This window comes from Cherax quadricarinatus, chromosome 22 (assembly GCF_038502225.1).
Source record: "Cherax quadricarinatus isolate ZL_2023a chromosome 22, ASM3850222v1, whole genome shotgun sequence".
Taxonomy (NCBI): domain Eukaryota; kingdom Metazoa; phylum Arthropoda; class Malacostraca; order Decapoda; family Parastacidae; genus Cherax; species Cherax quadricarinatus.
In genome coordinates this window covers 28,328,526-28,345,183 of record NC_091313.1, presented here as the reverse complement: position 1 = coordinate 28,345,183, position 16,658 = coordinate 28,328,526, and the positions used below count along the sequence as shown (strand labels likewise).

The following is a 16,658-nucleotide window of genomic DNA, read 5'->3' as shown; positions in this document are numbered from 1 at the left end:
ACTGCTGTTATCAGCAAACATACTTATCAATCAAGGAACATTGTAGTACCAATTGTGGTCAATCCTCCATTTCTTCTATGCTCATAAAAGAAACTTATTTGTAGTAAATAAACTTGTTAATCTTAAAGCATTGCTTAACGAAACCTCAAAGTAAAAACACACTGTTCTACAACATGCATCAGCAAATATATCTGGCTAAGTGGTAACCCACATCATAAACTTTCATAATGCTTATCAGAACAACAAGGGATGGCAGATAAGATGTTTCACTGGTGATTCTTATGAATTAACATTAACTTACCTTCCAATACTATATGGTATAAGGCAAATACCAGAGATTTTTAAAATCTTTTAAACATACAAGTAGACCAAGTCAGTAATTAGTCAGCAGAATTATTTTTTCCTTGTGTGTGTAAATCCATTTTAACAATTAAACAATAAGCTAATGCAGTACCTTTAGTGTTAATACCAATATCATAAACTTTATTATTCGCATATACCAAGCACAACAACAAATCAAATTTTGCTATATTCTAATTCAAAAAATCATCTGTTTAGCTAAGATTTATGAAGCAACTACTTTGCATGGTAAATGTAAAACATGTAAAAACTGCTTTTCAAAACTTACACCAAATAACACTTCAAAAGCAATTGTAAAATACTTGTTTCCTAACAAGTCTAATGATCAGTGTGAATGGTTGCTATGGACACAGTTTAATCATTTTTGCAGCATGACAATTTTCTATTATGCAGTTTTTAAGATCTGTATTAAGACAGGAAGGAAGTACTCTATATATACAGTATAATGAGCTTTCCAACAGCATTTCCAAAATATGACAGAATTCAGAAATCTCTTAGGATTAATAGGAAATCAAGTAACTGGCATATTGCAGGAACCATATTTGTACATGAACACTACCAACTGTTATATTACAGTGGGTAGCACTTATGGAAAATTTTGTTCTTTATAACTAAGATTAAACACTGGTAATGACAAAACTCATAAGACAAAAATGTACAGAAACAAAACAAGCAATATACAACACTGATACATTCGGTAGTAACATTCAAAACTATCATATACAGTAGTATATTACAGAATACATAAGCTACATACAAAACAGAATGTGATGATCAAGCATGTAGCTAAACACAACAAAGTATACTTTTAAAACACTATAAATACTTAACATTTGTTTCAGGTGCCACTTTGAATGTCTTCAATACTGAGGGGGCAAATAAAATATCTAAGGAAAGTATACAATGATTCCGCCTCCTCAAGGAATGGTTGTTTTTCAGCGAGTACAAGGAATCACACACTGATGGGACAGCTGTAAACTGCTACTATCATTCCAAAATCTAAACTATGCCAATACTAGTTCTGTGAAAGATATAAAATAGCTACTACATAGCATATTATAACTGAAATTATATTAGGTATATTATTCCATGTGAGTATGGAATAAGATCATAAGTACACAGGATAAACTGCATTAATAAATTATTTTAGCTTTACATTATTTAGGTAAGCTTCCATTAATAATAATGATGGTTTAACCTGTAATAAACAGTGTCAAAAGCTTTAATTAGTAGATTTAGGGTCAAAAAATAACAGGTTTCATAAGTTAACCTTCCTTTAGGGTGTAAATTACAATATTATATATTAACAGCAAAGGGAGTTTACTATAGGATGTTTAATCATAATTCAAACATTAATGTGATTATGATGAAAATGAATAAAAAGCTCTAAAATTACTTGTGAGCCCTAACTTGTCAGCATTTTAAATCTAGACCATGAGAAAAGTGAGCAGTAACTTGTTACAAGTAAATATACTGCATCCTTTCAAATCAAGGTCGAATTTTATCAAATTTTGGCACAGCTGAATTCTAATGACAATATTTACACTATATCATGAAGTAGATAGGATAATACTTTAAAGAATAATACACAATTTAATATTCATCAAGAAGAATAGCTACACATTTTTGTGTGCATTAAATCCCAATAGCTGATATCAATAAAATGGGAATGAAAATTATATTTAGACTATACCTAACCAATGGAAAAACCTAGTGTAAGAATGCTAGTATCATGTAACTGCATGATAGTGAGTTTTGGAAGAAATAAACAGGTTGTACTCTAATGATAAATGAGACACTTATGCAACATTCGGGTAACTTTATTCTGGAAACATTTCGGCAGCCAGTGGCTTCTTCAGTCCATGCAGAGAAAGGTGGAAGATGAGGAGGAGTTTGAGGTAATCAGTCCCTCAAACTCCTCATCTTCCACCTTTCTCTGCACTGGACTGAAGAAGCCACTGGCTGGCAAAACATTTTCAGAATAAAAATACCCAAAATGTTGCATAAGTGTCTCATTTATCATCTTGTCGATTTTCTAAAGCATTTATTCAGAGGTTGTACTCTAACAAGGCTGGAACAAATTAGGACCCACATTACTAGTGATTATTGCCATAAGAAAGACCAAACACAATACACCCACACTTGCAAGTTGCTTCTATTAGTACAACATCAAATTTTGGATAGCCGACTTACCCCGGCATCTTTCCAAGGTAATCTACAAACAACCCTGGAATAGAGGAAGTCAAGGAAAATTAGGATAAATTTTAATCTAACCCAAATAAAATTTAGTCTTAAGATGTCACTCAAGAATGGATTTACCTATCCATTAAGCTAATAATATAATAATTAAAGAGTTTATCAATATACTGTCTTAAATAACTTCCATGAAAGCCTTAAATATAAAGGGTAAATGTCATGCATTTTAAAGGAGAAAGATATAGTACCAGCATTTGAGAGGTAGCCTGATTTAATTTGTTCTTTAAAGTAGTAAAGTTGGCCTTTCCTTATACCCTTCAAAATGCATCTTAAAAAGTTTATTCTTTATAAGGAACCTCAAGTGCTATAAAAACAACATTATACAAAAACAATATAAAATTATTATTATTATCACACTGGCCGATTCCCACCAAGGCAGGGTGGCCCGAAAAAGAAAAACTTTCACCATCATTCACTCCATCACTGTCTTGCCAGAAGGGTGCTTTACACTACAGTTTTTAAACTGCAATATTAACACCCCTCCTTCAGAGTGCAGGCACTGTACTTCCCATCTCCAGGACTCAAGTCCGGCCTGCCGGTTTCCCTGAACCCCTTCATAAATGTTACTTTGCTCACACTCCAACAATATAAAATATCATAATTAAATAGTAACTAGAGTAACATTTTAATCGACAATAAATATGGACAGACCAGATCAACTGATAATAAGGCCTATCTCAAAATTCCTTAGAGAAACCTATATGCCCAATTTATTAATATACTGAACAATAAAATAGGAAATTTAAAATGAACTCAGAACAAAAATTTATCCCAGTATTAAAAAACATTAGAATTCTGATTCTCTAACAATTACAGTGATGAGATAACATGACGGTGCGTATTCAAGGACTAATAAAATTAAATTAAAAATGCTTTTTCCATGCAGGAAAAAAAATCATAAAATTCCATTGACAATGTTTCAAAGTAATATTGGATGACAAGGAATACTGGTGCATTGCAATACAATAATACCATAATACACAGTATACTGTACAGCAATAATACCATAATATACAGTATACTGTATAGCAATAATACCATAATATACAGTATACTGTATAGCAATAATACCATAATATACAGTATACTATATAACAATCATATTTCGAAGAAAAAGCAGGAATAAATGAACAATAAAGTGAATATTATTTAATACTGATACGAATTACTGCCACTAACATATAACCAAATAGCCCCTGCAGCATTAAGAGTTCCACTATTCTTAGAATTTACCCATACATCAGAAGCAACTTTTTTTTTTTTCCTCCATCAAAGCTACAATTTCCTTCATGAGCTTTGAAAAATGTCTAAACCAATTTATCTTTTAATTATTGTACCATACTGTAATCCCTCAACATCAGCTAGAGGTATGTTTCATGACAGACATTTTTTTCTATCTTGAACATGTACCGTATGTAGATTATTTTGATAAGAAAATGGAAATATATTTGGAATTCCAGTGACCTCAGTATCCAGATGCAGTATATTATTAGCCTAACATTTTCTGCTATTTTAAGTCAGTTGTAATATAAATGGGTCACATAACAGATATAATAGAATATTTGCAAGTAGGAAGTAGGGTGACAAATGGCAACCAACCACGGAGGTACTACCGTTCTGCTAAACTGGTGTCTTTTCTTTCTGTTGCAAACGCTCGAGATAACACGTACGTATATCTTGGTACTTCTACTTTCACTTAGGTCGTATTACACAGGCATGTACATACATGCATACCCATCTGAGTTTTCTCTATTTTCTTAATAGTTCTTGTTCTTCTTTATTTATTTCCATATCCAAGGGAAGGTGGAGAAGGATCCTTCCTCCATAAGCCATGTGTGTCGTAAGAGACTACTAAAATGCCAGGAGCAAGGGGCTCATAGCCCCTTTCCCTGAATAAATTACTAAATGTAAAAAGAAGAAAATATTATAAAGTTGTGATGTTTAAATGTGCGTGGATGTAGTGCAGATGATAGATAGGTATGACAATTGTGAATGTTATGAATGAAAAGAAGCTGGATGTCTACTCTTGGTGAAATAAAGCTGATAGGGTAGGAGTGTCAGTGGGAGAAATAAATAGGATTAGATTAGAGTTAGAGCTAAGAAACAAGTAGCAATAATGCTGAAGAATCAGTTATGGCAGGAAGAGAGGCAATATAAATGAATAAATTAAATGATTATGTGTTGAGGAGAGAGATTTTGGGAGATGTTGAGTGTTTAGGGAGAGTTGAACCAAATGACAGTAATTGTGGTAGGGGACCTACATACTGAAGTGGAAGAAACTGTATATGGGATGGCAGGGGTAAATGATAATGGGGGGGGGGGGAAGTCTTTGAATGAACTCTGCATAGAAAGAGGTTTGGTAACAGGTTATACAAGAATCTCCACAACTACGGTGCTCTTTGCACCTACTCCAAGGTTGAGGGACTGATTACCTCATCTTCTGTACATAGTTCTACTGTCTTCAAGTTATGTCCTGGAATTTGTATTGATAATGCCACTGGATGGCGAAACGTCTACAATAAAGATAACCAGATGTTGCACATGTCTTAATTTCATCAGGTTATACACATTTTAAGAAAATGAGGATATATAAGTACACAAGATATGATATAAGGTGCAATGACAACAGTTTGTTGGACTTGGTATTAATGGATAAAAGGCTGATGGGTAAATTTCTGGATGTGCACATTCACAGGAAGCAACAGATATATCATATCACTATTTAGTTGTAGCTACAGTGAGAGTAATAGGAAGATGGGGTACATGGAGAATGGCATCAGCAAGTAAGAGAGAGTTAAAAATTTATAAACTAGAGGAGGAAGTTAGGGTAAGATATAAGCAACTATTGGGAGTAAGATGGGCTAATGAAAGTATAGGTAAAGAGGAGGGTGAAGAGGTATGCGATAGATTTAAGAATGCAGTGTTAGTGTGCAGCAGAAGTTTGTGGATATAGGAGGGTGAGTGTGGGGGGGAAGAGGAGTGAATAGTGGAATGATGAGGTAAAGAGAGTGATAAAGTAGATTATTATTATTATAATCAAAAAGAAGCGCTAAGCCACAAGGGCTATACAGCTTGATAAAGTAGAGGTTTTTACAAAGCAGAAGTGATATAAGGAGGGAGTATATGGAGAGTAAAAGAGAATTAAAAAGTGATGAGGAAGTGTAAAAGGAGAGGAAATGACAGAGTGGGTGAGGTTCTGTCATAAATTTTTGCTGAGAATAAGAAAAAGTTTTGGAGTGAGATTAATAGGTTGAGAAAGCCTAAGGAACAAATGGATTTGACTTTGAAAAACTGAAGAGGAGAATTGGAGGTATTGGGAAGACGCCAGGAATATCTTGAGGAGCTGTTAAATGTTGATGAAGAACGGGAGGCAATGATTTCATGCACTGGCCAGGGAGGTATAATATCTATTAAGAGTTAGGAAGAGCTAGCTGTGAGACTGACGGTGGTGTGTGAGGCAGTCGGTAAAATGAGAAGGGGTAGAGCAGTTATAATTGATGGGATCAAGACAGAAATGTACTGTAATGCAATGCTCTGAGACCCCAGCTTGCAGATCATTTCATATTAACCTTTAAACGGTCCAAACGTATATATACGTTCATGGGCGTAGCGCCCCAAACATATATATACGTTTTCTTTGTCATTGATTCAACATTGCCACAATGAGCCTGAGTCACCTAGACATGAGAGAATGGGTATGCGCACTCACTGTGCGCCATATTAAAATAATTGGGGATGCCTGGGTACCATATGCTCTTTTTTCCTTTTAAAAGAAAAGATTTTTTTCCTCAAAAAATTTGGGGCGCTACGCGAGTGAACGTATATATACATTTGGACCGTTTAAGGGTTAACATACACTTGTGAAGAATCCAGGAGAGTAAGCTCATGGAAGACAGTACAATACCAAACGTGAGTTGGGATCTGTTAACCCTGTTGCAAATAATGGGTAATAGAATGTAATATAACTCAAGATGTCGGCAAATTCAGAGATGTAATGTTGGTAGAATTACCGACAATATGTAAAGTAAAAGGACACAAGTGCAACTAATGTGACATTTTATTGTAATAATGTTGGTATTACAATACTGTATTACTACTACTACTACTACCACTAGCACTGCACCTCACTCTGAGCCTATATATACTCTGTGTCCATGTACTGTTTGTAACGGCTTGATAAAGCTCCTGGAGAGCGAAACGTTGCCACAATAAAATGTCACATTAGTTGCACTTGTGTCTTTTTACTTTACAAATTCAGAGATGCAAAATTAACACACAGAGAAGAAAGTTTACTGAATTACCAGGTAATAAAACTTCAAAACTTTAGTTCTTGTTACGCTAAATTATTTAACCCTAAACCACAATAAATCTGCTATATCTAATAATTACATCTAGTACATTACCTAAATAAAAATACCTAGTTGAATTAGTCTTTCCTTTTTATAAATGCCACTAGGAAGAATCAGGTTAAACAGGCAGACATGTACATGTATACATTTGACATTTTCTCCAGTGTTATCAGCAGTCTGAATATTACCTGTAGATGTAAAAGAGGATTACACATGTCTAAATTGTAAAGTAAAAGGACACAAGTGCAACTAATGTGACATTTATTGTGGCAACGTTTCGCTCTCCAGGAGCTTTATCAAGCCATTACAAACAATACATGGACACAGAGGGTATATAAAGGCTCAGAGCCTTTATATACCCTCTGTGTCCATGTATTGTTTGTAATGGCTTGATAAAGCTCCTGGAGAGCGAAACGTTGCCACAATAAATGTCACATTAGTTGCACTTGTGTCCTTTTACTTTACATATTGTCGGTAATTCTACCAACTTTATTACATGTCTAAATTAAATGAAATAGTTATATAATGTAAGGAAATAAATGTTTCTGCAGAATTAAAGGAATGACCCTGGGTAAATCATCATATGTAACTTTTGTATATCAATAACAACTATGTACAGCAAATAATACAAATCTGTAATGTTCCCTTAAAAATAAAAAAAAAATGAAAAATATTACTCCAGACATCATTATTTTAAAATTTGTTCCATGTCAAACTACAGACTAACTGGACTATTGCTTAGCCATGTAAAACCCTATGTCTAGCTTTTATATAAGGTCATGCAGATATGAGAGATCATGTCCTTTTTTTTTTTAAATATTAAGTCAATACTCTGCCCTAACTACAAAGAAAAACTCACCAAATTACAAATTACCCAAAACAAAATGGGAGTCGTCAAAAAAAATACTTGGGTCAAGGTGAATTACAAAAACTTGAAATGCTTAAGGTGACAGACAGTAAAACAGCTGAAATTTAGCCACGTAGCTACAGTTTATTAAATTGCTTACAATTTGCTGCTAATAAGTTTATTTAGGCACAGATACACATATGTATAATTTTCATACACAGTGTAAATTACCTAGTATAACCCAAGGACCTACATTTCTCCTATATAAATAACCCCTATTGGTTGACTGGATCATCATGGGTTACAAACCAATCGAGATGATAATCAGCTCGTCAATTTCACAACCTCTTCCCCAACCCCCCAAAAAAATTTCATCTATCCACTGCAAATCTTCCCCCGTCACAAACCCACTCTTACCCTGCCCCCTCCAGGAGCTCTCATACACCAGTTCCCACACTCCACACACACCAGAGCGTCCCAAGCAGTGTATTCCAGCACTTACTGGAGTATCCAGCAGCAGGTGTGGACAAGGGGTAGATGGTTGTGGTGGCTAGCCGCCCCCGCTACACAGATGGGCGACACCCTAGCCTGAAATAGCGGATGTCTGTTTACATGTTGCTCTCCCGTCCCTCCACTATCATTCCTTCTCCACCAATCACAGCTCTGATTCACCACACACCACCTTGAATGATAATTTTGATTGGCTAGTCTTCGTTACTACAAGCGTATATACTTTTTTTCCCCGAGAGTGATATTGTACGAGATAATTTTTCGAAAGTAACATTAGTTTTCGGGATTTTATTTATACACATTAGCAGCAGGAAAAGTATAATTATTTATTCAAATTTATTCAGATTAATTATAGCAAATTAAGTAATTAATATACTGACATTTGTTGAACATTAGTTAAGGCCTCGTATATAATATTATATTTTTTCCTATGGTTTTCTATAGTACAATATGTAGAATTTAACCAAATATAATCCAATAAAATGAGTGTAACTTATTAACCTATTAGGGTCACTGTAATCATCTAACATATTTTTCAACATAAAAATATGGCTAAATGCACAGGCACGGCTGTGTAGTTTTCCAGACAACTTATAGCTAAGACAAACGACAGAAAAAACAAATTTTACTATTTATTTTGTTGTAATAAATGATATATAAGAGTTTGTATTGAGGGTGTAGACCACGTCGCCTGGAAGCTGACACTTGCATGTAAACACCGTCACAGCTGCTCACAGCTACACACTTCCATAATTCCTTCGCTCTTCTTGGTATTTTTCAAGCCTTGAGTGGGAGTTTTTGTGGTAATTTAGCACAAAATCTGTGGTGTTGACTCTGTGTTCTGTTAGCTTTGTTATTGTGTACTTAAGCTAGTATTTGTTGGAAATACGTGTGTTCTGTTAGTGGCTGCAGCTTCCCAGTCAGTTTAAACTATATTTAATACTCTACTGTGGTCTATATGACAGTTTATAAGGTTAGGTCGAGGGTTAACTTATTGTTGCTTCGAAACAACTTCGCATAAGAGGATTAATGTTATAATGTAATGACTCTGGTTAATGGAAATTAGGGAAGGACCCCCATAGACAAGTCACTGTCATTACCTGTTTTTGGGTTTAGGTAATTTGACAATATGTATGATAATTGTACTTGTGTATACCTGTGCCTCAATAAAGTTACTTCCTACAACCTACTGACTATACTAGGGTCAATAAGGCTCCACGTAACCTGTTAGTAAGTTTATTTAGGCACAGGTACACGTAAGCACAATTACCATACATAGTGTAAATTACCTAGGATAACCCCCAAAAAAGTTAAAATGACTTATTTGCCCAGCTTTGGATGATTATAATTGGCTTGCATAACCGTTTACCACCAGACAAGAGTACTTTGATCCATAAAATGAGGATTGAAAGAAAGCTCAGCGTATATTCGTTGAGAAATACACCTCTCAGTGGATGGCTCCTTTGAGTGTCAGCTTATGCTGAAAGCTTTATATAAGGGACACCCTCAAGGGAGGTTCTTTGGACTGAACCTGATGGACTCCCATTCCCCAGGCACTTTGTGACTCCCATGAGTGTAGTGTACATATTTAGTATACGTATTATACATTAAATACTGTACAGTAATTTGTGTAGACAATGGGAACAGTATATTGCATAAGGATGAGCATATCCATGTATGACAAGAGTAATATATGTCTTGTATAACAGTACTATGTAGGTCCAAGGAAAATAAACTTTTCAGTGTTTCAGAGAGGCCTTATTGTACTAGCTGCAAATTTGGCTTACTTTATTCCAATTTCAATGTTCCTAACTTCTGTCCTATAATAATAATAATAATAATAATAATATATATAAAAATAATATATAATCTTTATTTCTACAAGTATATGATAAAACTTATACAGATCTAGGTGACACATCGATGGCATACTCTATGGAAAGCCCACCCCTTGTTATGAAGAGCATTTTGGTTCATTTTGTCCCAAGGCTGTGACCCACACCAGTTGGCTAAGACCTAGGTACCTATTTACTGCTTTGGGGAATAGAGACAACAGATATCTTAAGGAAACACACCTAAATGTTTCCACCTATACCAGTGAATCAAACCACAGACCTGTGTGTGAGCTGAGTGCACTACCAACCCTTGTCAACACCTTGTTCCTCCCCCCCCCCCCTACTTTCATGAATATTTTTTTAACAACACATCAACTGTTTCCCACTGAGGCAGGGTGACTGAAAAAAAAGGAAACTTTCATTATCACTCACTCCATTACTTAAGCTTTATAAAGTTTTTCTTCTTATTTTTTAGTAATGTATACAAGAGAAGGAGCTACTAGCCCATTGCTCCTGGCACCATAGTCGCCTCTTACAACACGCATGGTTTACAGAGGAAAGATTCTTTTCCACTTTACCATAGAGATGAAAGGAAGTAGATAAGAAAAAGAACTTTTTAGAAAATAGAATAAAATTCATATGGGTGTATATACATATACGTGTATGTAGTGTGCCTACGTGCAAGTAGAAGTAGCAAGACATACATGTTTTCTTGTATGTTTATAAAACCAAGAAAAGACACCAGCAATCCTACCATTGTGTAATACAATTACAGGTTTCTGTTTCACATGCATTTGGCAGGATGGTAGTACGTCCCTGGGCGACTGCTGTCTACCAGCCTACTATAATATATAATGATATACACACACTGTGTACTTGTGTGCCCTTCTTATCCACCAGGCAGTCTTGTCCAGCATTTTACTGCCACAAAAAATGTCTTCTTGTTCTCCATTATATTTTCTCCTCTTGGAGTCTCTTGGTCATAAATAGCAGCAGATCTTCCTCCACTTTTTAGAAGCCCTCTTAACGATGAATTGTCATATAATGTACTGCAAACAAAATCATTACTAACTTTCATTGTGATTTTGGTATTGTAATTCAAATTATTTTTATATTTTTGGGTGTTGGTAGTGTGTGCTATTCACTGTTGGGCATATTGTGTATGTGTGTTTATTTTTTCTGCATTTTTCCTGAAACTTATTATTATACCATTACTCCAGCTTGGCTAATACACCCAGGATGCGTCAGTTAAAAGGAAAAGTGAAAGAAACAGCCAAGGAGAAGAAGGAACGAAAGAAAGAATTTATGGAAAATAAGGAGAAGGCCTTCACTGTTGCCCTTCCAGTGTTTGTGGGATTGTTTATTGTCATTGCCCTTCTAGTTTACTTCAAGACAAGACCAAAGGAGATTGAACTCTAACATCTACAAATACGTGCAGAATATCTTCATATTATTAGTTCTGTCCATTGGGAGTATTTATTAAGCAAGAATGATGAGTTAATACAATACCTGGTTTATGATTGCACTATCACTTTATACAGTGAAATATTTATTTTGTGAATGATTTTTTTTACTTCATTCTAATAGTACATCAGTTAATATATTTGAAGAATAGTTTGTACTAGGAGGTAACGAGATATATTTTGGAAACTAGTTTTTAATCCATGTGCTATGTAATTTTTTATCAAATAGCTAAACTGTTTGTATTAAATTTGTATGATTGTCTAAAGTCTTTATATTACTTGGACATGTTTCACACACAACAATATTTTTTTGAAGCATCCTGTTGTGATAAAAATATTTTGCCTCTCCTGAAAAAGAAATGAATTGTATTGGAATCGCTTACTAAGACTCGTAAGATCATAACACGATTGCAAACAAATCACAGAACGAGTTTTAGGATTCACTTGCCATAGGTTCAAGCTCCACCCTTTCTGTGATTTATTTACTAAGATTTTAAATTGTTTCATGGTATATGTTGTAATTCTCTATTGCTGTTTCAGTATTAATTTATTAAAGTTTCCTCCTTCAGTAGTAGATGCAGTCGAGTGTCTGGGAGAGAGTTTCTCATAAAATAATAGATATATACAGTACCTTATTTAATATGTAAGTATAAAATTGTGTACACAAATCCCATCACATGATTGCAGTCATTAATTTGGTTGCTTCACAAGGTTCATGTGCCTTAACCCTCACCAGAACTTCATGGATGTCACTAGACTTAAAAGATTTTGTATTTTACCTCCCCATGAGTGTACCTGTCATGGGATGTGATGTTCTGTTTTAAGAATATACCCTGTTAACTGTTTCGCGAATAAAGTTTCAAGATTTTATTAAGATTCTTTACAAAGTGTTATTTCCCCCCAAAAATATATTTGATGTTGAGGTACTGATATGGTACTGCTTGTTATAATGTTAACATTTATTTGAGAATTCTTGTTGCCTAAATACATAAAACTGCAACAAGGATTACGCTACTAAAGGTTCAAGTATTTATTTTCCCTCCTCCTCACCACCCTTTCTCAAGTTTGTTCGAAGATCCACACTAACTCCCTCTTGCCAGCCTACCACCCTTCATCCTCTACAACTCCCTACAGTATTCTTGCTCAAAATGCAGAGCTTAATCCATGTAAAATTTATCCTGATGTAGATGTTCTTAGTCTACAAAAATAATACCTGTAAGCCTAATTTAGAGAACTATTATAAATGTACAGTACAATAATTTACAAATAAACATATCTACCTGTAACTAACTATAGGGCTAACAAAATGTCCATTTTATTATACTACATAACTATGACAATGTAAAATTGTCTGAACATTTTGAACACCTTAAAAAATTTGTAAATATTGTATTTTTTTTCTTTGAAATTATTTGACAAATTTGGGTAACAAGGTGATCCTATGTTCACAAAGAAAACTGAGGAGCTTTCTTTGTCTTGGTAATGCAGAAAATAGTGCAGTATATATAGACAAGTAGCCAGATTATATATGTTTACTTATAATTGATATTTCATATTACTATACCACTGACAGTGGTTCAGGTCCTTAGTGATGTTAAGAGTAAAGTACAGTGTATTCTGCATTTACCTGACCTTTTTGCCTTTAACCCTGTGTTTCCTTACCAATCAGTGGTTGGTACTCTTCTTGCATTAAATGTGTACTTGTTTGCTAATATTAACTGACGTAAACTCATTTTAGTGTGTGTTTGTGTGTGTGTATGTGTATATTTTTTTTTTTAATAAGTCGGCCGTCTCCCACCGAGGCAGGGTGGGAGACGGGAGACTTTCATCATCATTCAACACTTTCACCTCACTCACACATAATCACTGTTTTTGCAGAGGTGCTCAGAACACAACAGTTTAGAAGCATATACGTATGAAGAGACAACATATCCCTCCAAACTGCTAATATCCCAAAACCCCTCCTTTAGAGTGCAGGCATTGTACTTCCCATTTCCAGGACTCAAGTCCGGCTATATAAAAATAACCGGTTTCCCTGAATCCCTTCACTAAATATTATCCTGCTCACACTTCAACAGATCGTCAGGTCCCAAATACCATTCGTCTCCATTCACTCCTATTTTTTTTTTTTCTCATACCTGGCCACAGACCTGGATAACTTTAACTACAGTACAATTGTTCATCTGGTTGGTGTTTGAAAGAACAAGGGATAATTATCCAAAATGAAAGCTGGTTGGTTAACCACAGTTTCTAAAGCCTGAAGGTCAGATAATCAAGCATTCACTGTGCTTTTTAATATATGTAGTACAGTATGTACTTTGTTTTGGAATAGGTGCTGGGATACTGCTTGATCTTGGGTTTATATTTTGATATTCATGTTGGGATAATTTTGCCAGATCTTCCATTATTATTGTAGTCAGAACATTTTTAGTAGTTTTATCTGATCAATTTTTTTTATCATACAGTAGTTATTTATTATAGAGAGAGAAGATGCTACCACAGGTTTCTATAACTGGAATATGTAATACAGTACATCAGATATATGATCAGTTTTTTGTAAATTTACTAAATAAAAATATATATACAGCATAGTTTAGCAAAATTCTACACATGTATTACAATTGTACATTTAACCCTTAAACTGTCCAAACGTAGATCTATGTTTTTACGCATAGCGCTCCGACTTTGATTTTCCCCATAAGACAGAATGTAAAAAAAAGTAGATCTACGTTCAGAGCGCTACGCGAGTGAACGTAGATCTACGTTTGAACAGTTTAAGGGTTAAATATGTAATAATTTGGAATACAGTAATATATTTTGCTTTAAATTTGTCATGCAACTCACTGAAGGTAAATATTGTGATTTTTTGTTAATTGTAAGATATTACTGCCAATGGACAAGGATGCTCAGTGTGGCACCACTGTATAATGTTAAATACAAAATTTTGGTTGTGCATGTTAAAAATAGTAAATGGGATGTACCAGGAATGTTAATAAACAAATGTTTAGGTTCTCATAATGGGAGGTGAAGTGATATTAACATTATGCTGAAATGGAAAACAAAACATTTCACAAACTTGTGTATTTCAATTGGTACATGATTTGATAAAAAAATTAATGTGAAAAGTTTTGAATTGGTTAGTGTATTTATAATAGAGTACCCATTATATGATTTGCTGTTATTTGGTATTGCTACTAATAATTGGTGATATTGAATTCTGATTGAATTTTGAGAAATCTATTCTCTCTTTTTACATGTTATTTACCTGTTTTGAAACTTGATTTTGATATAAGAAGAAATTTTTGTAATACTATACTTTTTCCATATAAAGAATGTTGAAATAATCAACCTGCCTTTTCTTTTTCCCATCCAAATATGGTGAAACAAGTGCACAGAATCATAAAATATTCTTGCAGCAAAGCAGTTCCAACCTTTTTTTCAAATACCTGAGGATGCATGTCATGCTGCTAGGTACATGTTTGAAAATCCAGGTTTACTGCATTAATGTTTCACTCCTTTTGTTCTTGTTTAGTTTCTCTTCATGTCTTTATTGGCAGTCTCTAGATTCTTTTAGTTGTGTTCGTATGAATTTATATTCGTAGGTAGTAGGTTGGTAGACAGCAACCACCCAGGGAAGTACTACCGTCCTGCCAGATGACTGTGAAACAGAAACCTGTAACTGTTTTGCATGATGGTAGGATTGCTGTTTTCTTTTTCTGTCTCATAAACATGCTAGAAACAGGGATATCTTGCTACTCCTACTTACACTTTGGTCACACTTCACAGACACGCACATGCATATATATATATACATACATCTAGGTTTTTCTCCTTTTTCTAAATAGCTCTTGTTCTTCTTTATTTCTTCTATTGTCCATGGGGAAGTGGAAAAGAATCTTTCCTCCGTAAGCCATGCGTGTCGTATGAGGCGACTAAAATGCCGGGAGCAATGGGCTAGTAACCCCTTCTCCTGTAGACATTTACTAAAAATGAGAAAAAGAAAAACTTTATAAAACTGGGATGCTTAAATGTGCGTGGATGTAGTGCGGATGACAAGAAACAGATGATTGCTGATGTTATGAATGAAAAGAAGTTGGATGTCCTGGCCCTAAGCGAAACAAAGCTGAAGGGGGTAGGGGAGTTTCAGTGGGGGGAAATAAATGGGATTAAATCTGGAGTATCTGAGAGAGTTAGAGCAAAGGAAGGGGTAGCAGTAATGTTGAATGATCAGTTATGGAAGGAGAAAAGAGAATATGAATGTGTAAATTCAAGAATTATGTGGATTAAAGTAAAGGTTGGATGCGAGAAGTGGGTCATAATAAGCGTGTATGCACCTGGAGGAGAGAGAGAGAGATTTTGGGAGATGTTAAGTGAATGTATAGGAGCCTTTGAACCAAGTGAGAGAGTAATTGTGGTAGGGGACCTGAATGCTAAAGTAGGAGAAACTTTTAGAGAGGGTGTGGTAGGTAAGTTTGGGGTGCCAGGTGTAAATGATAATGGGAGCCCTTTGATTGAACTTTGTATAGAAAGGGGTTTAGTTATAGGTAATACATATTTTAAGAAAAAGAGGATAAATAAGTATACAAGATATGATTAGGACGAAATGACAGCAGTTTGTTGGATTATGTATTAGTAGATAAAAGACTGTTGAGTAGACTTCAGGATGTACATGTTTATAGAGGGGCCACAGATATATCAGATCACTTTCTAGTTGTAGCTACACAGAGTAAAAGGTAGATGGGATACAAGGAGAATAGAAGTATCAGGGAAGAGAGAGGTGAAGGTTTATAAACTAAAAGAGGAGGCAGTTAGGGTAAGATATAAACAGCTATTGGAGGATAGATGGGCTAATGAGAGCATAGGCAATGGGGTCGAAGAGGTAGGGGGTAGGTTTAAAAATGTAGTGTTAGAGTGTTCAGCAGAAGTTTGTGGTTACAGGAAAGTGGGTGCGGGAGGGAAGAGGAGCGATTGGTGGAATGATGATGTAAAGAGAGTAGTAAGGGAGAAAAAGTTAGCATATGAGAAGTTTTTACAAAGT

At 34.8% G+C, this 16,658-nt stretch overlaps 1 protein-coding gene and 1 long non-coding RNA gene across 4 annotated transcripts in view; one reads left to right on the top strand and one right to left on the bottom strand.

Moving 5' to 3' along the window:
* The window catches only part of LOC128689712 (LIM zinc finger domain containing stck), a 45,236-nt gene extending 36,787 nt beyond the window's left edge, over positions 1-8,449 (bottom strand). The window contains exons 1-2 of one of the 2 annotated variants that reach the window (XM_053778104.2): positions 8,315-8,442; positions 2,554-2,587 (exon numbers count right to left, since the gene is read on the bottom strand). In XM_053778104.2, coding sequence (XP_053634079.1) covers positions 2,554-2,561 — 8 coding nt within the window. In that variant the 5' untranslated portion in view covers positions 2,562-2,587; positions 8,315-8,442. Of the gene's footprint in view, positions 1-2,553; positions 2,588-8,314 lie in introns of both variants that reach the window. The other variant, XM_053778105.2, reaches the window with a different exon arrangement.
* Positions 8,450-8,989: 540 nt separating this feature from the next.
* On the top strand, positions 8,990-14,968 carry LOC128689710 (uncharacterized). 2 transcript variants are annotated; one of them, XR_011392322.1, is made up of 2 exons: positions 8,990-9,125; positions 11,378-14,968. It is a non-coding gene; the product is annotated as an uncharacterized lncRNA (long non-coding RNA). The 2 variants fall into 2 exon arrangements; XR_008407205.2 differs by having other exon boundaries at positions 9,004-9,092.
* Positions 14,969-16,658: the final 1,690 nt, after the last annotated feature.